The sequence below is a fragment of the Dendropsophus ebraccatus genome, chromosome 2 (assembly GCF_027789765.1).
Source record: "Dendropsophus ebraccatus isolate aDenEbr1 chromosome 2, aDenEbr1.pat, whole genome shotgun sequence".
NCBI classification, from domain to species: domain Eukaryota; kingdom Metazoa; phylum Chordata; class Amphibia; order Anura; family Hylidae; genus Dendropsophus; species Dendropsophus ebraccatus.
In genome coordinates this window covers 66612217-66639865 of record NC_091455.1, presented here as the reverse complement: position 1 = coordinate 66639865, position 27649 = coordinate 66612217, and the positions used below count along the sequence as shown (strand labels likewise).

The 27649-nt window shown below is 43.7% G+C and overlaps 2 protein-coding genes across 2 annotated transcripts in view; both read right to left on the bottom strand.

Moving 5' to 3' along the window:
* Positions 1-15729, bottom strand: part of NPC1 (NPC intracellular cholesterol transporter 1) — a 43990-nt gene extending 28261 nt beyond the window's left edge. Inside the window, exon 1 of the mRNA XM_069957694.1 lies at positions 15223-15729. Coding sequence (XP_069813795.1) covers positions 15223-15282 — 60 coding nt within the window. The 5' untranslated portion in view covers positions 15283-15729. The remainder of the gene's footprint in view (positions 1-15222) is intronic.
* A 7873-nt stretch (positions 15730-23602) lies between these two features.
* Positions 23603-27307, bottom strand: LOC138784142 (histamine H3 receptor-like). The gene is made up of 4 exons (XM_069959656.1): positions 27055-27307; positions 26102-26271; positions 23913-24569; positions 23603-23722 (listed from the first exon to the last, which is right to left on the bottom strand). Exons 1-4 carry the CDS (start codon positions 27305-27307, stop codon positions 23603-23605), a joined length of 1200 nt encoding a protein of 399 aa, XP_069815757.1.
* Positions 27308-27649: the final 342 nt, after the last annotated feature.

Sequence of the window (27649 nt, the reverse complement as noted above, 5' to 3'; positions counted from 1 at the left end):
TCTAAATCAACGATCAATGACATACAAACGATTTTTCGATCGTTTCCTGCAATTACACAGAACGATTATTGTTAAAATTCGAATGATCTAACGATTTTTCGCAGATAATCGTCCCGTGTAATAGGGCCCAAAGGCCCCAGAGCCCAATCATTATGCAAGAAGATACCACACACAAAGAACAACAGCAACATGCTCCCTAGACTCACACCCTTATCTAGGAGAAGCATCACTTCAGCTCTGATAACACAAGGTACTTTTGACCCCATACTATCCACAAATATCAGTTCTCCCAAGGTTTAGCAAACAAACATGTAAACATTCAGAACTTTCCTTTTATCTGAAAAGATGAACAATCATGAATTTTTTAGGCAAAGAAAATTATTTTAAGGTCACTCAAGGTGAAATGATCTAGTACACTGTCCAAAGAACAGATACATTAAGGCACCATTTACATCCTGTTTAAGGCCAACATTTCTATTACACATTGGCGTATCGGAAAAAGGTATGTCAACATATACCACAATTTACTGAATACAGCCTACCAATGAATACATTCAGTCTTTTTCCCAAATGTACATTTTCTATGTGGGATACTGAAAGAGTAGTAGATACTTGGAACAAACTTCCAGCAGATGTGCTTGGTAAATCTACAATAACAGAATGTAATCCTGCCTGGGATAAACATATATCTATCCTAAGATAAGATAATATAATAAGAAGGGAAATACTGAAAGGGCAGACTAGATAGACCCAGTGGTCTTTTTCTGCCGACAATCTTCTATGTTTCTATGGACTGGAACATGCAGAAGACCATGGTAGGGGCCTTTACAAGGGCTCATTATGGGTAACAAGTGATCCTAGGATCACTCATCATTTACTTGATATAAGGTGTTCAGTCACGTTTTTAATAGCAATTATTGAAGCCAAAAAAAGGAAGAGATTATAACTGAAGGACAGGTCATACAGGAAAAACAATGCATTTAAATGACCGCACAAACTACAAAGCTATCATTTCTTCCAGCCTGGCTGCACAATTATTCGAGCAACGTGCTTTAGCCATGATGCTGCGAGTATGTTTTCTATTTGAAAATGACAGGCAAGGAACCCGCTGTGTATTCGGTAAGTGTGTTTCTACCCTTAGGCTCCGTTCACATGGAGTTAAACTGGCGGAATTCTTTGCCACGGAATCCCGCCAGCCTCTGTGTCATACTGGTAGTCTATGAGAGGCTTGCGCGCCTCCTCTCTCCGCACTGAAGAATTGACATGTCCATTCTTCAGCGCGGAGAGGGGAGGAGCGAGTCTCCCATAGACTACCAGTATGACACGGAGGCTGGCCGGATTCCGCCAGTTTTACTTTTTGTGAATGGAGCCTTAGGGTGCGTTTACAAGTACAGAATCCGCATCAGATTTGATGGGGCAGATTTGATGCGGTGTTGAGTTATTTAGATCAGATCTGCTGCGATATGGTATGTGTGAAGCTACCCTTTCTTCTAGCCTGGCTGCACAAATATTCGAGCAATGAGTCAGCTATGACTTATGCTGTGTTTACACGGAGCGATAATTCGCCCAATCGAACGATTAACGATTTCAAAGTGTGTTTTTTATAACGATCAGCATTTAGACGGAACAATATATTGTTTGAAAAATCGTTACTGCAATCGTTTAAAGATTGTTTAAGCTCATCTCACACATAGGGTGAATCGGTGAAAGACTGTTTAGATTAAGTGATCTGTAAGTTTTTAGCGAACGGCCAACTACGATTTGTGAACATGTTAAAAAGATCACAATGAATGATTTCTTGCTCGTAGCTTGATCGTTGGCTGTGTTTACACAAGCCGATTATCACTCAAATGCCATCATTATCGCGAAAATTTAAACGATAATCGTTCCATGTAAACGCACCATTAGATACTTGCATCAGCATTGAGGCCAACGATTGGCTGCAAGATACACAAGGATGTATGGAACACCATCACTGACATCTTTACTTTATAACATTTCTTACTAGAAGATTAATTTCTTAAACAGAAATCATGTTAAAAAGATTAAACCATGGAAAAGGTCCCTGATATACAAGTTCAATAATAATAATACTATTACTATTATTATTATTATAATTTTTATTTATATAGCACCAACAGATTCAGCAGCACTTTACAATTCTGGGGGTACATACATAAGACATAAATCAGACATTACATATTATATAAATATAATTATCCACACATAAGGAGTGAGGTCCCTGCTCGCATGCATGAGCTTACACACTATTAGGAGGGGGTTTGAGACAAAAAGGCAGAGGGGCAAAGTGCTTCATCTTTATAAATAAGGCAGTGCAGATAAGGGTGGATGAACCGATCACCAACCAATGCCTGCATGTGCAGGTCTAAGTTCTTGTAAGGCTGGGTTCACACTACATTTTTACAATCCGTTTTTCTCGGATGGAAAAAACTGATTCGTGTGTGCATCCATTTTGACCTGTTTTCCCATTGAATTCCATTATAGAAAAAAACTCATCCTTTTTTTTTTAACGGACACAAAAGTAAGGTTGACTACCTTTTTGTGTACGGAAAAAAAAACGGATACCTTTTAATCTGTTTTTTGTTTTGTTTTTTACAATGGAATTCAATGGAAAAACGTATGTACACATATGCATCCGTTTTTTTGCAAAAAAAGCAGATTGCAAAAACATAGTGTGAACCCAGCCTAACTTGCCAACCTTATTCCACCACTGAATAAACTTTGAATAAAGAGGTAATTTAGGAGCAAGCTAACAGGGTGCATGTGACTATCAGGAGACCAGATGAGTGCTGTGTAACCCATGTGGTTTTCCCTGGTCTCATTTCTGCTCAGATCAACAGAATGAGAGGCCCTGGACCTCCTACCGTAGAGATGAGCAATGCATGTGGGACAAGCCAAGATACGTGTAAGGGTATAAACACACACACACACCGTATACGCAGCGTATTTACTGCTGCAATACATAGCAAATATGCAACAAATACGCAGCAGATTAGATCTAAATAACTGAACACAGCATCAAATCTGCACCATCAAATCTGCTGCAGATCTGCTGCATATACGGTGTGTGTGTTTGTACCCTAAATGTAGTTTACACAGACAGCCCTATTCAGAAATAAGGAAATTAGTTTGCCCTCATTTCTGCAACGTCACCTGTGAATTCAACCTAAGGCCGGGTTCATGCACAGTATTTGCTCCTCATTTTAGAGCCAATTTCTAAAAAGCTATGAAACACAGAAGGGTATAAAACTTTATAGCATTTCTCTGTGTTGGTTTCACTCCTGGTTTTCCCTAAAAATACTGAGAATAAATAAAGAGGACCGAATACTGACCAATATACCACACGTGAATGGTGCATTTACACAGAAAGATATATCTGTCAGATCTTTGAAGCCAAAGCCAGGAATAGACTATAAACAGGGAACAGGTCATAATGGAAAGATTGAGATTTCTCCTCTTTTCAAATCCATTCCTGGCTTTGGCTTATCATCGGCCCGTGTAATACCACCCTTAGAGCCAGGGCTGTGGAGTCGGTAAGCCGCAGCTCTGACTCCAACTCCAACTCCTGAATTTTATCAGGACCGACTCAGACTCCCGACTCTGACTCCTGCTCCTTCATAAATAGCCGGTCAGATACCAGGGGAGTTATTTATCACTTCTCCCTAACGCCCTACATGATCCTGGTGCAACTTCTGAGTGAATAAAGGAATACTGTATATAAAGCAGCTTCTCCTGTGTGTGCAGAGGATTCAGCCAGTCTCCAGCCTCCATGTCCTGAAAAACTCAGAACTAGACTAGATGGAGCAGGTGGTTTTTCCTGCTGACAATCTTCGATGTTTCTAACTAATATTCACCATACACAAAGAAACACTTCTAACACTGCCAAATCCCTGTGATACAAAGGGGTCAGCCATACTGATAAGAGTCACACATAGTGATGTTGAGGGTCACTGTGGGGGAAAGCAATAGCGCACACACACACACACAGAGCCTGCTGCAGCCATAGCACACACACAGAGCCTGCTGCAGCCATAGCGCACACACACAGAGCCTGCTGCAGCCAAAGCATGCACACGCACAGCCTGCTGCAGCCACACAATGGACTCTTCCAGCTCAGAAACAAACTGCCCGACCGTGACCGACATCTTTTCCATTTTTCCTTATGTAATAGAGCCAGTGATCTATTAGAATGTTGCTCATAAAATATATTGATAAGCAAAACTTCATATCAAAACTCAATTCTAAATTGTTTAAAGATTTTTTTAAAGCTGGAGTCGGAACATTTTTTTCCCAACTCCGACTCTAGCTTCGACTCCAACTCAGACTCCAGCCAAAACTAGCTCCGACTCCACGACTCCGACTCCATAGCCCTGCTTAGAACCATATTAGGGAGCCCAAGCGCCCATCTCCTGATCCATTGTTCCAAACAAGATGCCATCTACCTTAATGAATGATAAGCTCTGCAGAAAGAAACAAATGGGGCAATGCAATGTCCTCCAATGCTCCTGTTAACAGATCAGCAGTCACTAGGTCAAAGGTTACAGTATGGGGATTTGTCACCTACAACTTGACAGCTATGGCAGGTTAGCTCAATGTTCAGATAAAAAGGCAAATCAGACTCAGGCTAGCTCGGCTCATTGAGCTTGTTTTTCAGAATGGGTGTTTAGTCACAGATCAGCAAGTCCCAGCTTCACTTGTCAATGCTGCTTCATGGTCACCACTCCCCTCAGACTTCCTGCTCTCAGCACCGCACTTGGTGCCCATCACAGCCAACATCACACACTCACTTCTCTGCTGCACAACACTAACTGAAGGCCTTGTGCACATGGGCACAACCCTCTCCCAGCCGCATGGCTGGGAGAGGGTTGTGCCCATGTGCACAAGGCCTAGAAGTGGGGAGAGGGGGTCCGGTCATTTCTGCAATGTGAACGTGGCACTACAGTGTGTCATTGATGGCTCCTCTTTTAGCAATCTCCTTTATCTAGGGAATCCAACATACCTAACTACATTAAGGAAGTCATATTTTTGAAAAGAAGTATCAGCAACTAACTGCTCCTACCATTACCAGCAAGTTTTTAGACAAGCAGAGCAGAGAGCGCTTACTTTATCAGCTATTCATGCGTGAAGTGGGAATCTGTGTCATGGCAGAGACACAACAGAGAACACTGCGGGACAAGCACAAGGTCTCCCAGAAAGCTCATACATAGCCCTAAATCCAGATGATCCAGGGACGGAAGGACACAGAAGGGTAAAGTGCTGGGGAATATCCGTGCTATATAAATAATATTATCATTAATATTATTAGGAGACAATTCTTTGGGCATGCATAAAAGAAATTTAAAAGCGGCATCTATACATTTAGTCAAAGATTTATTACTCTGTGTAAAACGAACACTGATGCAATTTGCTTTAATAAATTGTATTATTCAGGCTTAAGCCATGTTCACATGGAGTAAAACTGGCAAATTTTGCGGCAGAATTCTCGGCCAGCCTCCGTGTCATACCGGCAGTCTATGGCAGGCTTGTGCGCTTCCTCTCTCCGTGCGGAAGAATGGACAGCTCAATTCTTCCGCGTGGAGATAGGAGGCACGCGACCCTCACATAGACTGCCAGTATGACACGGAGGCTGGCAGAATTCCGCCAGTTTTACTCCATGTGAACTGGCCCTTATTGAGAGCCATGTGCTAGACACACAGCCAGTGTCAGCACAGGTCTTTCCTGGGCAAGTTCCGCACCTCCAGGGGCCCAGAGAGGAAGAGGGGCTCTGTGCTCTGATGTTCAGCCCCCTCACTGTAGTGCAGGGTGAGTGCTGAACATAAGACAGAGAAAGAGCAGGTCCTGTGAGGGTCCTGCAGAGAGAGAGGGATGAGGGACCTGATCACATGACCCGCGGGTCCTCAAAACTACAGTGTAGAGATCAACCCAATAGAGAGGAAGAGGGAGAAGACTGAGCTGTGAGTGCTGTGTATGTGTGTGTGTCAGTCAGTATCAGTGGCTGTATCAGTAATGTGTGCTTGTCAGTCAGTGTGTGCACCAGTAATGTGTGTTTGTGTATGTTAGTGGTGTCTCAAGTGTTTGTGCATAGTGGATGAGGGGCCCACAAAAACCTGGAGCTGGCTCTGACTAGACTGGTGCTTTCTAAACTCTGTTCCCTAAAATCTGGTCACGGATTTCCCAAATAACACCAATCTCTAAAAGTGAAAATTTAAACCAGTCCGAGTCTGACACACTTCCTATCTTTTTTTGGCATGCGTTCTGGTTTGCTTAGACCACAATAGACACGTGTCCCTGAAACACTGCCAGGCACTAGTGAAGGTATAATACATATACCTCCCAGAAAGCAGCAACGCCAAGTGCAGCGCCCTATACAGTGGGGAGGGCAGAATGATGTCAAAGATGTGTGGCAATAGGGCAGAAAAAGCAGGCAACCACTCACAAAGATTAGAGGACACTTTATTTAACCCCTATATCAAGTTTCTAAGTTCACATGATCCTTTAGTTTTTGCCTTCAGTCAATATACATTTAGAACAGCACAGCAGAATGTAAAAGTGAGGCAACCTGCTTCCAAAACCATGGTGTGAACTCATTTACTGATGATGTATGCAGAGACCTTACAATGAAATGCTTACCCACAACAAGTGCCCATCAATTGCAGATCTGCTGCAGATTAGTTGCAGAAAATCAGCAGCCAATCTGCACCCGGTGAACGTACTACATGGGTATGTTCATATGTACTTAAATAAAAACTGTCATTTGCTCCAGTTCCCGGACGCTTCTAGGTCTGAATGGGGACGTGACGTGTCAAGCTTGTTCAGCCAGTCAGCAGCCGAAGTGGAATCTCGCTACCGCCATTGACTGACATGTCACATCCCAGGTCCCCACTCAGACCTAGAAGTGGCCAAAGACCTGGAACCAGAGTGGATGACAGCAGACCCCTGCGCTGGAGTCGGGAAGGTAAGTGCATGTGATTATGTTCACCCACCTCCTCCACGGCTGTTTTGAAAAAAAATCTGTGCCCGGACTTCTCCTTTAATCTTCTGTGTGCAGATTTCGGGTAGTTATGTATATTGGTTATTCGAATAGAGAAGGAATTTAATTCTTTCCTTTTTGACCTGTCCTCTATTTATAATCTGTTCCTGGCTCTGGCATTAACACCTGCAATTAAAAACCTGACTGTGTGAACACTCCCTAAAGAGGTCACGTGTATGAGGTTCTTATTCCACAATGCTGTATACATTTAGGTACAAATACTCATGGGTGGCTGCAGGATTAAAAATGCTGAGCCAAGTCTACCAGCCTGGAAATATTCTGACATCTGAGGTGTTTTAGGAGATACTGGCACTAGTAGTATTTTCTTAACACTTAAGTGTATGATTACCCCTGTATAATATTTACCCAGGGCACTCACGTCTGTAAGATTAAACCAAGTGCCCCTTCTTGTCCATGTATGTTTATGAGAGATTGCAACATTACCACGTGAGAACAGCTAAAGCTCCAGGTCACCTGTAATGCTAAATATTTTGCAGTCATTTTATTAGTGCATCTAGTGTGTATTCATTCTATGGCAACAGGCATGAGAATGAGGTCCGCTCGCCGCTGTGTCAGGGAAAGAGTCGGACTCCACAGACTTACATTATGAGTTGGACTCATCATGTGACACAGAGCCGGAAGAGAACCGCGCTTAGCGGTCTCAAAAATAAAAAAATAAAAAAATTAAAGCAGAGTAATAAATTCTTCTGTGTTGCCATATTGGCACCCTGCCAACGTCCCATTGATAGTGTTTACTAACTCGCTTTTTATACAACTTTGTTTGCCAAGCAGTGACCTGGATCTGTCATCGAAGTTGTATAGCAATGGAGACAAGTGGTCGGGAGTGAAGTCCTTTATTATACTAGTCAGGGATGTATACAATACACAAGGACAGGCCATGAGCCCGATGCTGCGACTCAAGATCATTTCCATTCGTAAAATTTACTAAAAATGCAGGAAAACATCTATGTGAGCATTATTAGGTCTGCGTGACATGGTGGCCAATTGTTCACTTTGACAATATCAAGTGTTAACGCAGCAGAACAGTGACTGTACTTAAGGGGTTACCCGCATGAGGCATTATGGTAATTTCTTCAATAAATAATAGACAAGTGTGGTGGGAGAAACATTCCACAAAGAGCAGGGCACAGTTCTGCCCACATGTTGTTGCCCATTGAAAAGTTTCCATATATTGCACAGTAGCATTGCTTCTAATAATAATAATAATAATAACAACAACAGGCTTGATGTTTGGTCGGGTTCACATTTTCTTCTCTAAGGGTAGGTGCACACTGCGGAATCCCGACAGAACAACAGTCGCAGATTCTGCAGCTAGCACCTGCTCGCAGACTCTGGTGGTGGCATGCATCTCCACTGCTACCATAGGCTTCATTCTATGGTTTGCCAGATTCCGCCGTCCACTCATTTTTTGGGCGGACGGCGGAATCTGGCAAACCATAGAATGAAGCCTAAGGTAGCAGCAGAGATGCGCGCGCCCCCCAGAGTCCGGGACAGGTGTTCCATCTGGATTCTGTAGTGTGTACATACCCTTGGCTAGCAATTTTATATAAGAAGTGACCTTCCTTCTCTCCACTGTGTCATGCTGGACGATCCTGTCCTGTAAACACTGCTATCTAACAACCATCAAACACAAGTATAATTAATGCGAATTTGAACCTGCAACCACAGTCTTACAATATAGATTTTAGGAGTATCCTAGAAAGACTTTCTATTTGGATTGTAATCTAATAATAATACAATGTCATTACTTCTCTGAACGCTCACATGAGATGTATTCTTTATAAATCTAGGGAAAATAGTCTGCTGGTCTATTTAACCTGTTTATAAAAGCGTAGAAGAGTTTTACTGCATGGAGCAGGACGGGTGTCACCCCGGGACCCTGAAGACCAATACAGAACCCATGGTTACCCGATCATTATAGGAGAGACCTTGTGATGAAAACCTTCACAGTCATGTAACATTTAACATGGAGGCCATTTAGGAAATCATGGTCTTATCTAGGTCAGATTATTGCCTCATGACCCTCAGAATACAATCTTCAAACAGACAGCGAGTTAGCAAAGGCCACTGTAAAGCATAACGGCAGCTGAATTAGGAGTGCAGCTGTGGAGGGAAAGGATGCCTTATTCTCACACTAAAGATTTTGGTCAGTATTTAGCATTAGAATTTTAAAGTGTAGTTCCTAAATATAGATAAGAAATACAATGGAAACATGTCAAAATACTAATACTTCTGGAAACATAATGGCCGCCAGGTGTCCGAAGTGCAGATGCAGCTGTGTGGCCAAACTGTACCAGCATGCAACCTGTCTACAAGACGCCACAGTCTTCATACTGACAATAACAACTGCATAACAGCAGTACAATATTGCAGGTGGCCGTGCAATAGATATAAAGTGCATGTGTATACACCGTTTGTAATCCAAATTTATACATTATACATTTTTTTTTACTACTATGTAATGCTTAAAAAAAAAAATACCAAAGACTTGTACACAACAGGTTAAAAGAAGCTTCATACCCTGGCTGAGAAAGCAGTGACAAGGCACAAACACTGTTCCCATTGACGTCCAGTTCTTTAGTAGTCAGCAGTGACTGCCGGCCACATGACAGTCAGCTGCAATACATGTATTCATTTCCTCACAGCTTATAACACAGTCACCCGGCCCCATCATCTACAGGTCACTTCACAACAACACACACTGGTTCATTATATAGGTTTTATATGGAAGGAAAGCTCATACTGTAATGTTACCTAAATACTGTCACACTGCAGCACAGCAACATGTATGCTTTATCTAGGGAAAGAGAACTAAAGGGGATATGCAGAGCAGACACTGAAAAGTGAAAACACTTGATGCCTTTCTTCTTCAACATTTGTCACTGACAGCAGCAAAGCTTCTCCATCTACATTAGATCTGCGGTCCTCAGCTAGCAGGCAGAGACCAGATCCAGACAGGAACCCTGCACACTTGCCACCATAGTTGGTGAAGATGATGTGTGAAAGACAAGAGGTCTGAAAGACAAGAGGAACTGGGAGCAGAAAGCCTGGGGGTTTTGTGTCCAGTATTAGGCTATGTTCACACTGCGTATGAATCCGTCCGTAGATCGTACGCCGTAGTACATGTGCGGCTGAAACTACGGGCGTGGGATAAATAGACATGCGGCCGGATGCGTACGAACCGCGAACATACGCCCGTAGTACAGTTATGCTTCCCCAATCTTCGGCCAGCCCCGTAAACCACACAGAACCTTTTGGATCGAAAAATCAAGTTCAATTTGACTGAAATAAGTACTTCGTACGGGACCGCATGGAAATCCACGGCCGTGAATTTCAGCATTTCCGTCCTCAAACAATGGTCTTGTTAATTTTTCCAGGCGCCGTATACGATCCGGCCGTAAGCTCATACGTAGTGTGCACTGTGCGGGCGTATATCGTATACTTTCAAGCGAACACATCAACCTCAGAACTACGTGCGTATATTCGCGGTTCGCACTACGGACGGAAATATACACAGTGTGAACATAGCCTTAAACTTATTACCTATGGTCAGGATAGGCCATAAACACCTGATCGGTGGTGATCAAACACTGGGCACCCCCCACTCATCAGCTATTCCCCCACGGCTACAGCACCCTCAAAGTGGACAGCTCTGTACATCATGTATTGACTATGTAGACTTAGGGCCCTATTACAGAGAACGATTATCATGCGAAAAATCGTTAAATTGTTTGAATTTAAATGATAATCGTTCTGTGTAATTGCAAGCAACGATCGAAAAATTGTATGTCGTTGATCGTTAATATAGATCTAAACCTAAAATTATCGTTAATTGTTCGCTGTAATTCCACGTTCGTTCACTCAAGTTCTGCATTTGTTCACTAATCGATCAGTGTAATTGCACATTGTTCATTGTTTTTCTGGGATCAGAAGGAATAAACAATCATAGTAACGATCGTAACTAACGATTATCGTTCTGTGTAATATGGTGAACGATTTCAGGTTACCGATAAACTCTCGATAAAATCTCGTTTGCGATCGTTTATTGTTAGTCGTTAAAAATTGCTCAGTGTAATAGGACCCTTAGGGTCCATTTGCACAGAAAGATTATCTGACAGATTATCTGCCAAAGATTTGAAGCCAAAGTCAAGAATGGATGTCGAAAGAGGAGAAATCTCAGTCTTTCCTTAATGACCTGATCTCTGTTTATAGTCTGTTTCTGGCTTTGGCTTCAAATCTTTGGCACATAATCTGTCAGATAATCTTTCTGTGTAAATGGACCCTTACTGCAGCATTGAGGTATATAGGAGCTGAGGTACAGTAACCCAGCACAGCTGCTACACAGTGTAAAGGAGTTTCCATCTCTCTTTATTGTACGTGCAGACACCAAAGCTGCGGAGAACCTCTGACTAGGGATGTCACGATACCAGAATTTTGAGTTCGATACCGATACCATCTTTTTTTTTCCGATACTCAATACCATTTCTATACTTTTGAAAAAAAGCACTTAAAATACAAATATAATGACATCCCCCCCCCTCACCCAGACTGTGGGTATGATGCCCCCATGCACCACATTTTTATTTATGTGACTTTTTGATCACTTTTTTTGTTACTTTTAATGGTTCGGACAATTCCGCATGCAATGATGCCAAATGTTTATTTTTTGACATGAATAAAAGGGAAAGGCGGGGATTATTAGAACTTTTATTCTGAAATTTTTTTAATTGTCATCTGCCTCATAGGGGTTTTCGCCTTCCCCTGGATCAGCACAGTAGGATTTCCCTAGGTTTTTGTTACACTTTTTAATTCCCTTGTACCTCCCAGCATACCTTCTTGTGCACTACAACTCCCAGCATACCTCCTTGTCCACAAAGAGGTATGGTGGGGTTGTAGTACACAAGAAGGTATGCTGGGAGGTACAGTGGTGCAGCAGCAGCCTCCCAACACAACAACTCCCAGCATACATCTTTGTGCACAAGAAGGTATGCTGGGAGTTGTAGTGCACAGAGGTATCCTGGGGGTTGTTGTGGTGCCAGGAGGCTGCTGCTGCACAACTGCAACTCCCAGCATACCTTCTTGTGCACTACAACTCCCAGCATATCTTCTTGTGCACAAAGAGGTATGCTGGGGGTTGTAATGCACAAAGAGGTATGCTGGGAGTTGTTGTGATGGGAGGCTGCTGCTGCACAACTACAACTCCCAACATATTTCCTTGTTTGTTATAACTCCCAGCATACCTTCTTGTGCACTACAACCCCCTGCATACCTCCTTGTGCACAAGAAGATATGCTGGGAGTTGTAGTGCACAAGAAGGTATGCTGGGAGTTGTAGTGGACAAGGAGATATGCTGGGAGTTGTGTCGGAAGGCTGCTGCTGCACAACTGCAACTCCCAACATCTTCTTGTGCACTAGAACCCCCAGCATACCTCTTTGTGCAAAGAGGTATGCTGAGAGTTGTAGTGCACTAGAAGGTATGGTGAGAGTTGTAGTTGTGCAGCAGCAGCCTCCCGATCCCAGCATACCTCTGTGCACTACAACTCCTAGCATACCTTCTTGTGCACAAGCAGGTATGCTGGGAGGGGAGTTGTGACAGCGGCATCTACCCTGTAAAATAGCCGGCACTAGTGATCGCTATGTGCCGGTTATTTTAAGTTGGCGCCACCGGGAGCGGAGAGCGCGCGGGCGGAGGAGGGGACACCAGGGGGTGGCACACAGAGAACATGGCTGCCGGCCGTGGTCTCTGCGCTGTACTTTATATTAAGCTGCGCTATTATGCAGCTTAACATAAAGTATCGATACCAGGAAATCCTGGTACCGAACCGTTTTTCTGCCCGAAATATCGATAGTAGTATCGATATTTCGGTGCATCGTGCAACACTACCTCTGACCAGCAAGGTGATGAATTGTTGGACCCCCACTGATCAGATGCTGATGGCCTAGAACAAGAACAGGCCATCAATGGAGAACTCCCAGAAACCCCTAAATTTTAGGGGTGTGATCAGGGGTCAGAAACAATTGTACCGGCCAGTTCACATTGAGTAAGGGCCCAATAACACCAACAGATTATTAGACAGATTTTTGGAGGCCAAAGGCAGGAATGGATTTGAAAAGAGGAGAAATCTCAGTATGTCCTGGCTTTGGCTCAAAATAATCTATCACATAATCATATAATCTGTAGGTGTAATAGGGCCCTAAAAGTGGTGAAATTTCAAGCAGAGCCCGCGCCATAGACGCCACTTGAAATTCCGCCTGTCCCATTGATTTTATGGGATATCTTGTGCGCCTCCACTCTCAGCCCAGATTTTTTTAAGCGGCGTTTGGGGAACTGGCTCCGCTTGAAATTCCACCACTTTTATTCAGTGTGAACTAACCCTACGTGTGTACTTTTAGGAGTCTGATTGGAGGTCTTAAAATATTTTAGCCTGAATAAGTCAAGGCATATTCTTAGACTCATTCAGACCTAAAATAATTTAGGACATAGAAAATGAATACATTTAGGGGTCTAGTCTGGGGTCTGAATGAGTTTAGAGGCCGGGGATCTTCATTCTGGAGTCTCTTAGCATTGGTGGAAAATAAATCTTGTTGAATATTTTTAAAATATTTTCAAGCTGATTTCCTCTGCCATATGGTGACACTTGAGGTGAGTACAAGCTCCACAGCACAGAACCACAGGGATTCAGCGTGTCACTCTGCTTCAAGCCTTATTCACACGTCCCGTAAAGTTGTGGATCCGTAATCACAGTTCAACTTAGAGCACAATGATCTATATATCGCTTTTCACACAGTCCGTGTGATTCTAAATCCCTTGCATAGAAAAAAGGACATATCCTAGTGCGGACTGTGATTGCGGTATAGATTATCAATAGAAGTCTATGGCATCCATGTATTTTGCGGATCTCATGTGATGTGGCGTCTGTGAAAAACACGGATCAAATCTAAGCAAACTAGCACTGTTCATGTTTTATGGATACAGAAACGGATGCAAATTACGGAGGATTTTTCACGGATCACAGAGAAAAAAATAGCGGGAGGTTTTGCAGGCAAGAAAAATCACTGAACACGTAAATGAGGCCTTTGTCTAAGGTAATACGGATTTATATTTACATCCATGTTATCCAAAGCTTTTTCTATAAAGTTTTCTATTAAATATTTATAATAAATAACCAGAAATTAAATAAAAAATATATAACATGAAAAGGTCACTTTCTGATAACACATTTACCACCAATGCAGGAGACTGAGAGACGTCACACAGGAAGTGACCTCCGCGGCTGTAAGATTAGGAGCAAAGGCTGTTACATGGGAGGATATACCATCAGCCCGGAGGAAACAACAGCCAAAGATACCCGCAGTATAGCCAGAATATACAGCAGGTCCTACCCCGGGTAACACAGCAGGTCCTACCCCGGGTAACACAGCAGGTCCTACCCCGGGTAACACAGCAGGTCCTACCCCGGGTAACACAGCAGGTCCTACCCCGGGTAACACAGCAGGTCCTACCCCGGGTAACACAGCAGGTCCTACCCCGGGTAACACAGCAGGTCCTACACCGGGTAACACAGCAGGTCCTACACCGGGTAACACAGCAGGTCCTACACCGGGTAACACAGCAGGTCCTACACCGGGTAACACAGCAGGTCCTACACCGGGTAACACAGCAGGTCCTACACCGGGTGACACAGCAGGTCCTACCCCGGGTGACACAGCAGGTCCTACCCCGGGTGACACAGCAGGTCCTACACCGGGTAACACAGCAGGTCCTACACCGGGTAACACAGCAGGTCCTACACCGGGTGACACAGCAGGTCCTACACCGGGTAACACAGCAGGTCCTACACCGGGTGACACAGCAGGTCCTACACCGGGTGACACAGCAGGTCCTACACCGGGTAACACAGCAGGTCCTACACCAGGTGACACAGCAGGTCCTACACCGGGTAACACAGCAGGTCCTACACCGGGTGACACAGCAGGTCCTACACCGGGTAACACGGCAGGTCCTACACCGGGTGATACAGTAGAACACAGCCACACTATAGCTGTAACAGAGCCAGATTATCCCCGCACTACACCAGGTAACACAGCAGAGTTGAGTACACGCTGACTATACACATATATACACACACTACACCCAGGAGAGCACGTACCTTGTTAAGCAGATACAGCAGTGTAACCAGGCAGAAAGTAAGCTGCCTGCAGGCGGCCATCTTTCCGTAGTATCGCTGTCCCCAGTAACCGCACAGTGTGGCCCTCGGTGTACTCTGCAGGAAGCCGCTCCCCGTGCCGGTCCCTCACTGTCACCGGCTGATGACCGCACGCGCCCCTCCCCTTCCCGTCACGGGCGCCGCAGCCAATCAGAGGCGGAGGTGTGAGGAGGGGCGCTGTGGCGCGAGGGGCGGCGGGATGCCTGTGCTGTGGGCGCTCTGTCCGTGTGGCGTCTGCTCGGGCGGGAGCCGGTGATATTGTACATGGCGCCCCCCACAGGCTCTGGAGCAGTGTTCTTCAACCAGTAGTCATCTCCCAGTATGCCCGGACCGCAGAAGCTGGGAGTTGTGGTTTTGCACCGGCAGGAGAGCCGCAGGGTTAGGGAGTCGTGTCTCACTGCAGCCAGAAACTTAGTAAAGTGTATACCCGAACCAACTTATATGTTATGTCCCTAGTGATACATGTCTGACCGCCAACTATGAGAACAGGGCCCAGTGCACCCCCTAATAGATGCCCCCCAGGAGACAGGAACCTTGTGCACCCCCCTAATAGATGCCCCCCAGGAGACAGAAACCTTGTGCACCCCCCTAATAGACCCCCTCAGCAGACAGGAGCCCTGTGCACCCCCTAATAGATCCCCTCAGGAGCCCTGTGCACCCCCTAATAGATCCCCTCAGGAGCCCTGTGCACCCCCTAATAGATCCCCTCAGCAGACAGGAGCCCTGTGCACCCCCTAATAGATCCCCTCAGGAGACCTCTGCATCCCCCTAATAAATCCTCTCAGGAGACCTCTGCACCCCCCTAATAGATCCCCTCAGGAGCCCTGTGCACCCCCTAATAGATCCCCCCAGGAGCCCTGTGCACCCCTAATAGATCCCCTCAGCAGACAGGAGCCCTGTGCACCCCCTAATAGATCCCCCCAGGAGCCCTGTGCACCCCCCTAATAGATCCCCCCAGGAGCCCTGTGCACCCCCCTAATAGATCCTCCCAGGAGCCCTGTGCACCCCCCTAATAGATCCCCCCAGGAGACAGGAGCCCTGTGCACCCCCTAATAGGTCCTCTCAGGAGACAGGAGCCCTGTGCACCCCCCTAATAGATCCCCTCAGGAGCCCTGTGCACCCCCCTAATAGATCCCCTCAGGAGCCCTGTGCACCCCCTAATAGATCCCCCCAGGAGCCCTGTGCACCCCTAATAGATCCCCTCAGCAGACAGGAGCCCTGTGCACCCCCTAATAGATCCCCCCAGGAGCCCTGTGCACCCCCCTAATAGATCCCCCCAAGAGACAGGAGCCCTGTGCACCCCCTAATAGGTCCTCTCAGGAGACAGGAGCCCTGTGCACCCCCTAATAGATCCCCTCAGGAGCCCTGTGCACCCCCCTAATAGATCCCCTCAGGAGACAGGAGCCCTTTGCACCCCCCTAATAGATCCCCCCAGGAGACAGGAGCCCTTTGCACCCCCCTAATAGACCCCCTTAGCAGACAGGAGTTATGTGCACCCCTAATAGTTCCAGACAGGAGCCCTGTGCACCCCCCTAATAGGTCCTCTCAGGAGACAGGAGCCCTGTGCACCCCCCTAATAGATCCCCTCAGGAGACAGGAGCCCTTTGCACCCCCCTAATAGATCCCCTCAGGAGACAGGAGCCCTGTGCACCCCCCTAATAGATCCCCTCAGGAGACAGGAGCCCTTTGCACCCCCCTAATAGACCCCCTCAGCAGACAGGAGTTATGTGCACCCCTAATAGTTCCAGACAGGAGCCCTGTGCATTCCCCTAATAGATCCCCTCAGGAGCCCTGTGCACCCCCCTAATAGATCCCCTCAGGAGCCCTGTGCTCCCCCCTAATAGATCCCCTTAGCAGACAAGTGCACATAGTGAGTGGGGTCTGCCTTCTGTAAGCAGCAAGTACAAGTGGAACCTAAATCCCCCACCTGCCTCACACAGGGGCCATACTAAGATGGCCACAACAGCAGTGCAGCTAACATAAGTGAATGGAGTTGTCTTGTAGAGATAAGAACTCTTGGGATAACCACTTTAAAGCAGTGTTCACGTTTCAGTCATATATTGGCGGTTTTTCTGACTTGAAGTGCCTGTACCAGGTTATAGCCGCAGCACAATCCTCCTGCACGCTCACTATTTCCACGAGCTTATGATTACCAGGGTGAACTATTCCCATAGAGTCCGGGGAGGAGTCTGGAGGAGGGCCTGTGTATCACACCACTGTAACACGAGCTCTGCCCTCATCTTTATAGTTTACGCAACCACCTGGTTTGTTTGATTTTGTTACTACTCAGGTGAATTGTCACCAGTTTCAGGTAAAACCCATCCCCACTGGTGACATTTGACTGACTTTAACATTGATCACCTATAAAGGATATTGATTTAGCAAGAAGGTGTGACAGGTGGCCGCAAGGGATTATAAATTGTACAAGGTGAAAGTCCCTTAGGGGAATATAATTCATAAGTGTCAGAGACAGGAAAAGGATGTGAGAAGAACACTGACGTTATCACTATATGGCATGCTGTAAGCAAAACAATAATGGTCATCAATGTTACAGCTATATTACATGAGACTATTATCTATGCAGGCAACGATCAAATGACCAACGAGAAATCGTTCATTGTTTGGTGCTGACACCAAAATCATTCTTAAGGGTACAAATACACACACCGTATACGCAGCGTATTTACTGCTGCAGATTAGATCTAAATAACTGAACACAGCATCAAATCTGCTGCGTATCTGCTGCGTATACGGTGTGTGTGTTTGTACCCTAATAGTTCGCTATAATTCCACATTAGTTTGCTGATCGATCAGTGTAATTCCACATCATTCCTTCACTTGCCGAGATCAGATTAAGTAAACCATCGTAGTAATGATCGCAACTAACGACTATCATTCTGTGTAATATGCTGAACGACTTCAGGTTAACGATAAAATTTTTGTTTGCGATCGTTTCTTGTTGTTAAAAATCGCTTTAATCTCGCTTTAATCTCTTTAATTTAATTCAAATCTAATGAGGCCTTTATACATTAAGCTACAGGATCCATTACCCATTTACTTACATTATAATGAAAACGGATTGCATGTCTGAAAATATGGTTGACCATGTTTTTTGTATACTGTAAAAACAAAAATACTGGAACAGAAACAGTAAAATGTACACAAACAGTATAGGGGTAAGAACCCAGCCGCTTTATAAGAGGAGAAACAGAAGTGTGTGTACGGAACCTACAAAAAATTTAGAACCCAAAATAGGAAACGCTACACTTGCCCTGCCTTCTGGGTAGTAAGTTACATTAACACACCAAGTGACTCACTAGTTGTTACTTTTGCACTCTTTATTGCTGTAGCATGTCATCGGCGTATGTAATGGAATTCCTGCAGTCTGTGACTGTTGGTGACACACAGGGTTAACTCCGTCTTTTGTGATTATATGTAATGGGATTAGTGCCAAGATTAAGGTAATGTGACTTCAGCACAACAAGTGGGATTGCAGGCTGGGATTTATGTAGCTGTTTACTAGTAAGCCTTAGATCCTGCTAGACACAGCAACTAGTGCCAGTTTGTATCATCTCCCAGCTTTTTTTTCTTCTTTCCAATTGCTACAGCATCATCTACTGGCAACAATAAGGAACTGCAGAAATATTTTCCTGTAAATACGATGCATTACAAGTAGTGTTGTAGTGCATTACAAGTTATGTGTATACAGCTGTTATGCTATGTTCTCCCATGGCTACACATTATAAAACCCTGTATGTAGTTTCACCCTGAAGTCTTAGTTACATTTGTCTTCTATTTACCTTGTCTTTTACTGCAAGAAGATTGGGCAAATAGAACAGAGGTAGCCATAAGGTCCGTGTAAATGTGACAAGAGGAGAAGGAAAACTTTGATCGCATCTTTGGTGCAGCTTTAAAATTTATCGCTATCAGTGATACATTTCCCTTTGTAAACAATGGCAAGTTTCAAGGAGGAGGGCACCAGATGTAAAGGCCCTTTTACATGGGCCAAATATCGCCAATGAGCGTTCCTAGTGAATGCTCATTCAGCTGATAATCAGGCCTTGTACAAGTGCAAGAGATTAACTGTCGAATGAGAAAACGTGATTCGATCTTTTGTGCAGCCATAAAATTCATTGTTCTCTGTCTATACAGGGGATGTGCATCCGATAATAATGCATGCTATTGGCTGCATGAACAATGCAGCAATCTTTTATTCAGCCTGATAGATTGTGGATTGTAGAGACACTGCAGGTGAGTGCTGATGTAGCTGATCGGCGCTCATTTGCGGCCATACATGGCCGCATATTGTGTCTTGAAAGGGACACTAAAGATAGTATGGGGGCCTGTAAGTATTAAAGTGTAACTGTCATATTTTTGTTTTTTATTGCAGAAATCAGTAGTATAAGCGATTTTAAGAAACTCTGTAATAGGTTTTATCAGCCAAAAAAGCCTCCTCCTGTACTCAAGAAGCAATCTACCAGCCTCCCCCCCTGACTTCTTATCTGTGCATTATCAGGCAAACACGTCTTCATTACAGAGAAGCCAGTGAAGACGGGTTTTGCCCTCTCCATTCTATCCTTATGGAGGGGGGAGGGGCCGAGGGAGATGAGGGAGCAGGAAGAGGTAACATGAAGGTCAACTGTTTGTAGACTGTCTGGGCACCTAAAACGCAGGATTCTGGGGTCAGAAAGGTCAGTGCTTATCTATGAACTTACTGAGAGAAGATTGCAGGGTGTTGTGCTGTGCAGGACTGCTCTGTGCTCAGTCACTCCTAACAGCCCCTCCCCTCTCCATAGCTACATAATGGAGACAGAAATCCTGCTTCTTCTGATGTGAGGGGGGAGGCTGGGAGATTGCTTTTTCAGTCCAGAAGGAAACTCTTTTGGTTTATAAAACCTATTACAAAGTTTCTTAAAATCGCTTGTTCTGTTGATATTTAATGTTTAAAAAAAAATGACAGTTACGCTTTAAGGAGAGTTTGTCTAAAGTATTGTCTACAACTGAGTTGAAGTCCCCTGCAGAGACAGTGGAGTGAAACCAAACTCCAGAACAGCTTTCAGAACATAATTGTTGAATGGTGGTGGGCTGTATATTATCCCCAATACAGATTTTACACCATAAATGTTACAGTACAGACATATATATTGACCCTGGAAATATAATTTAACGCCTAAGTATTCAAATAGTATGATCTTATAAATGAACACCTGACACCTTTACAGTATTGTGCTTGGAATCAGTGGTAGCTCCATCCCACCTGCAATCTTTGTTACATATGAATCGTATCTAGTAAGGTGTGTTTCTTGCAAACAGGGTAATAGGCTGATGTGTGTGTGTACCATATAAAAGACCGCATATCGTTTATGTGCCTCACCCAGGCCTCTCACATTCCATGAGATAATATTAATACCATTAGCCACAACCCTGGTGGTCAAGGGAGTGGTCTAGCTGATACAGCCGAACTGGAAGTAAATGTACTCGGTGCAAAATAGAGCATTAACAAACAGCATTGAGGATGTATACATATCTGTTTGGGAATTGCAAACTGAGGGGTTACTGTGACCAAACATAAACAGGTCCATAAAAGACAATAACAATAGAGTAGATCTATCTGATGGGGATATCAGTTCTCTACAGTACTAGGGGTAAGCTATCAGCACAATGGTGCAACCCCTGGTTTTCATTGACAGGACAGATGAAGGTAACTGCAGACATTAAACAGCTCAAGAACATTGATGAGCTCCCACCACTTGGGTGGGGGAAACAGTTATTTGATTGGCTGTAGCGGACTTCATCCTACCAGATGGGCCTCCTGATGTGGTTGCTCATGATGCATTTCCAGCCAGCGAGCCACATCCTTGGGGTAGCTGAAGAAATGGCTATCTTCCACGGCTACCATACGTAATTTCTTTGGATATCGCATGAAGTCAGAGCGCTGTAGTTAGCGGAGACTCCGCTTGACTGCATTGTCTGCAGTGACATGCACAGCTTTTTAGTTCTTAAGTTCAGACAAACTCAAAGGGATAAATGGAAGGAGGACATCCAGAGAACTTGCAGGAATCTTAATGACTGAAGGTACAATACAGGCAGACAGTCTGTTTAGCAATGGAACAGCAACCTCTTTCTCTGTCTCTTGGTATGGGCGGGGGCTTTGTTAATTGATTCTACTTGCATTTCTTTGCTGCACCATTCTTGGAGGTAGACTGTCATCCTTTTTGCAATAGCCTTGCAAGCCTTCAGAAGGTGTTTTGAAGATGCTTGTAATATACTGCACAATAGCTATTAATGTTGCTACAATGTGTCCATTTAAGCCAGTTGTGCTGTACAGGAGCCACCTGGCATGTTAAAGGTGTCTCGGGTGTCGGGCGTTTTTCTACAGTTCCTGCTGCAGCCATTTGGCTACAACTTTCTAAACGCACACAGAAGGTATGCTCCATGCACTATGACTGCTATAAGCAACCGGTGGCCACCCCTTATAGCTGGCACGGCTATATAATTTTTATTTTGGTCTAGCCAAATGCTTTATGGAAAGATCAGGAGTGTGATTGGTCCAATTGGTCCCACAAAAAATAGGTCCTCTTATGATTCTGTACATTGAAAAAATAAAAGTGTTATGATTTTTCAAAGGTAAAGAAAAAGCAAGAACCCAAAAAGGAAAACTGTGTCCTTAATGGATTAAACAATACATTTATGGTAAGGGTATGTGAACATAGACAAAGAATAGCATGGCTTTTAAGGAGGTCACTGCTAGTTTCCACATCAAAAACTGCATGATTACACACAAGAAAAAAAAATCTTCTGTTGATTTATTTGTGGCTTTTCTCTGTGATGTCCCCCTTTGATCTAAAAATGTTGGGTGAAACTGAAAAAAAGGTTTTTTTTTTAACCAAAGAAAGCCTTAACAAACCAAGGGTGTATGCTTTGATTCTTTTCTCTATTCAACTGAACGTGCACTTGTAGTCACCAATATAGCCAGCATAGTAAAATAAAATACATATTTGGTGTTGCTGCATTCATAATAATCTTTATACCCTAAAGGTATGTGCACACTATGGAATTTAGGGGGAAACTTCAAGCGGAGTCTGCGCTGTGGTATCCGGTTGAAGTTTCGCCTTTCCCATTGAGTCAATGATATTCTGAAGCTCAATCCGTCATCCACTCAAAGAACTGACATTTTTTGGGCGGACAGTGAATTGATCTTCAGAATATCATTGTCGAGTCTATGGAACAGGTTCAAGGATTTTTCGTTCCGCTTTGAGTATGTAAAGCCCCGTCCCACTTAACCCGGACCTGCCCGTGCTCCTGCTTTCTCCTCAGGCACCTGGCTCCCTGGCGTCCCACTCAGCCAATCAGTGGCAGTGGAGCAGGAGAAGGTAATGTATTAGCCGGGCAGCTCTGGGTTAAGTGGGACGGGATTACAGGACAGAGGATCTCAGCGGAACTCGCAGCGTGAAATCCGTTACGAATCCTGTGAAACTGGCCTTAAAGAGAACCAATCACGGGCAAATGTTGTTGTTTTTTTATTGCTCCATTTAATAAGATTTAATTTTTAATAAATTTTTGTAAATATAATTAATCAATTTTTTTGCCGGGTTTTTAATATATTTGCATTTCTGTTCACTGTCGCGCGCCGGCTCTTTTGAAAAGAGCCGGCGCGCGACAGGAAGCTCCCGGCATGCCGAGCGGCGGGAAGGGCTCCCATGAGCCTTTGCCCGCCGCTCTGTAAATACACAGTGATCCCGCGCTATACAGTGCGAGATCACTGTGTATGAATGTCCTAACTGACAGTTTAGTTTATCTCTGAAGATACAGACTGCCTTTGCAGTCTGTATCTTATATTTTACCTAATCCATCCCAGCGGCGCAGTAAGGCCGAGCGCGGCCATCTTGATTATGACCCTTGCGTTCCAATGGTGCGTTCCACCGTCGGACCGCAAGTGACGTCATCAAGATGGCGCCCGGCTTTACTGCACCGCTACAGAGGACTGGGTAAAGTATAAGATACAGACTGCAAAAGCAGTCTGTATCTTCAGGAATAGACTTTATAAAGATACAGACTGCCTTTGCAGTCTGTATCTTATACTTTACCCAGTCCTCTGTAGCGGTGCTGTAAAGCCGGGCGCCATGTTGGTGACGTCACTTGCGGTCCGACGGTGGAACGCAAGGGACATAATCAAGATGGCCCGGCCTTACTGCGCCACTAGGATGGATTAGGTAAATTAGAAAGATACAGACTGTAAAGACAGTCTGTATCTTCAGAGATAGACTTAGGGAGAGAGGAACTTTTACAACAGGGACAGTTAAATTTAGGTGATTGGTCCTCTTTAAGTAGAATTTGATTGGAAGCCAATAAAGAGCAGAGAAAACTGATATTGTGCAAGAAGAAGGGCGATGTGTATTTTACCATTTGCAGGATTTTGAGCTAGCCGTAATGGTTTCAGGTCCTGAAGAAAGGTGAAAGAAATTTTTATAGGCCATTTATTCTTTGCTTGAATTATATTTTTTAATACAAATCAGTTGTAGTAAGGTTTTCTTAAATATGGGGTGACAAAAAGGATACAGGAATGGGTTAATGGAAGAGTTAAAGAAGAATAGCCAACATGTGATGTCAAACACAACTGGAGGTACACAAACATCACAAAATCCCTCTGAGATGATTGTTAGGAAAGAGTACGGAGCCCAACAGATGCAAAAGGTGCCCACAAGAATAGCCAGGGATTTGGCCATTTTCTTGTCCTTGGCTAATGCTGAATTTTTGGTTGTATCGAGGGTCCCATCTCCATTTGTCTTTTCATTTCTTGCGCTTTTCGCAGCTGCCTTGTGATTTTTAGTTTTATAGAATAAAAACCAGTATTTCACATTACTCTTTTTCTTCGCTGTTTCGAGCTTTTGGTTACGTTGTGGGGAAGTTGTTATATAGTGAGAAAGATCTTCTGTACAATTTACAACAAATATGTCATTGCTTTTCTTGCCACTATGTGAATCACTGGAGTTACCACCACCGTTCTGTACTTTGTTCCTCATTCGACCTCTTATGTTAAAATAAATGCTGAGGTTAAAAAAAGCTATTGCAGACATTGGTGTAAAAAAGTCAAAAATAGACGAGTAAAGTGAGTATCGGCTACTATAGTAAAATTCTGGATTACATTCATTATCTGGCATCACACTATAACCCACCACGTACTCCCAAAGAATAATTGCTGGGCCAAAGTTTAGAAAGGCTATAATCCAGACTACTGCCATCTTCATGAAAGCTGCTTTCAAATTCTGTTGCTCATGTCTATATTTTACCTGCAAAATAAACGAAAACTACATGAGTGCTTAAAGCAGCGCTCTGAGAAAATAAAAAAAAAAGTGATTTCCTGTGGGTGACATATATCTGAACAGCCAGGCTAATCCTTTCATTGCTGCTCAGCTATTCCAATTTTGATACCATGTGACTCAATCCCACAACATATGCTGTGTGTACCAAACGTCACTTTCTCTATGTATCTCTGAGAGACTTATAAAAAAAGTGACTTCCAATCGACAGAGCAGATGCTAGGAGATTCAGACAGCCACCTTTATTATATTGTAGGAACAAAGCTGCTTCGTACGAAAAGGATCGGTCCAGCTGTCTAGGGCATCGGGTGTTTTTTACTATGTTGCCCCCATGCCACTTCTGGTTTCTCTAGCCACCAGTCTCCACTGCAATCCTACTCCTCCGTATTTCCCGTGATGTGCCGTGCAGACAGGAAATGCTTGCTCAGTTGCTAATCTCCATACAGTCTATCCTGAGCAGGCATTTCCTATTTGCATGGCATGGGCTTGGAACTCCAGCAGAAGGACCGTATGCCAGGTTAAGTATATGACTTTTAGTGTAGCCCCAGTGAAATAGTAAAAAGAACAAATGGTAAAAATGTTACTGGTTAGTGGTGTAAAAAATACCTGGAGGGATGATTAGGGGTACAAACCCACTTGACGTATTTGCTGCGTGAATCAGTCTTAAAAACAAGCAGGCAAAACGCAGGTTGGCTTTATACAATTGTTCTGTGTTAAAATACGCAATTGCGTATTTTTGAAGCATGAAGCTACATGCGTTTTTCGCACAGGTTGTTAACAACTGATGCTTTGCTAACAACAAGCTTCACGCTTCAAAAATACGCAATTGCGTATTTTAACGCAGAACAATCGTATAAAGCCAACCTGCGTTTTGACTGCTTATTTTTAAGACTGATTCACGCAGCAAATACGTCAAGTGGGTTTGTACCCTTACAATGAAATATGGAATATACTTGTAAATATATATAATGTGCTATTTGTATATTCATTACAGTATTATAAACTTACAAAGCACTATTGGCCTTGGTATGCTAGGAGATACAAAGGTGTAACTTGTAGCTTCTGTGTCTCAGCATAGGGTTCCATGTCTACCATGTGCAATAAATTATACTGTAGCATATTATGGGACAGAAGTGCCTTGGTACCAGGGCCCCAGGGCAACTACTATCTCTATACCCCCTATAGTTTTGCTTTGAGGTTATAGATTTCTTAAAATGGTACTACAAATCTGTATTCTCTACAAAACATCCACCCCACTGCAATATCAAGAGTATCCTCACTTATCTCTAAAAGCACATCCCTGTTATGGATTTCTGTCTCCTATGTATCCTATGTAAATTGGTATTTTTCGGAGTGTGGAGGGACACATCAAAAGTTTTATCCCTTTTCCTAAATATTTGTCATCTACAAGCCTGTGTTTCCTCTACTAATGTGCATGGCATACATAAAGCATATAGTACCAGAAATGATCCTTTGGTTATTGTTATATAAAAGATACTTACAGCTTTGGTGACAGCCAAAAAACGGTCACAGCTGATAAGGACGATATTATAGATTGTGCACTGGCACAAAGTGTAATCAATAGTCAGCCAAAGTTTACAGATACTTCTTCCAAGGACCCATCCTCTATTAATGATGAAATTCTTCAAGTACAGGGGAAGAGAGAAAGTACCTAAGAGAAAGGAACATGTTTTTTTTATATATTCAATAAAATACATAAGGAACATACATACACCAGAGAGATATTTTATTATCACTGAATGCCATTTAATCTTGTAAAAGGCACCTTAGTATATATACAATCATCATTTTCCTTTACATAGCACAACATATTCAACAGCACTTTACCATACACTGTCTATACACAACTATAAATATTATACATGTTTTATGTTTTTATTAATACATTTTTTTTAATTCTCAGGTAATAAAGTTCAACCAGGTAGAAGATAGAATGCTTTGTGAAGGGCAAGGTGGAGAGATGGTCTGCATATGATATGAACTTACAGACACTGTCTCACATGGTTCATGCCTAAATATATGTTATTTATACACCTTTCTATCTTTTTTTTTTTTTTTTCCTAAAGCTGAGTGATTTCCTGTGCAATCTCCATATGATTTCCTAATGACACCTAAACAAGTTACGCAATGTGGAAAAGCAGTCCCTTATACAGCCGATAAAACTTCCCAGGCAGGAAAATAAGTTTATGGAAACTGGATTACCCTAAGCTAGGTATGGAGCAATGTTTTAGAAAAACTTTATTCCTTAGAATGAGAACGTAATACTATTCACATTGTGTATCATCCAGCACGGACAACATCTTTGAGAAGTATAGGGCGTCAGCTTTATGTATATGGGAAATATTTTAGCAGTTTTGTGGAATGTAAAAATTAAAGGAGCCAATAATTCAATGTCACTAATAACTGTATCCTATTCCCTTATAACTGTTTTTACCTGTCAGAAAGTCGCTGATGGCCAGGTTTAAAATGAAGTAGTTGCTTGCAGTTCTGAGTTTTTTGTTGGTCACAAACCCAAGTATGACCAGTGCATTCCCTGTGCCTGTTACACTGATCATGAGAGACATGAGAACAGCTTGGAAGATTCTCACATCATCCACAGTCTGAGTTTGGTTGGAAATATTACTGCTGGTGAAGAACACGCTATCTTCAACATAATTCTTAGATCCATTGTTGTGGTAGGCTGACATAGTATGCCTCTTAGCTGGATATCACTGTAAAAACACACATCCGTTACAATAGACAACTGTACAAAATAGACAAATGCTGCTACTGTGACTGCTGTACATCCCAAAAATCCCTTTGACAATTGTGTCCTGGTCCTCCTTTAGGTGAAATAAAATGCTGTTAATCATCGGTGGACAGTGTCACAGAAGCAGCCCCCTCTCCCCACCTTGGTCCAATGCTGTAACACCCCCCCCCCCCCTTGTGACGTCACTGGGGGGAGATTTTTTTCACCTAAAGGAGGACCAGAACACCATTTTTGCAATGCACAGCAGGCACAGTAGCTGATGGTGCTGAAAACACCCCCA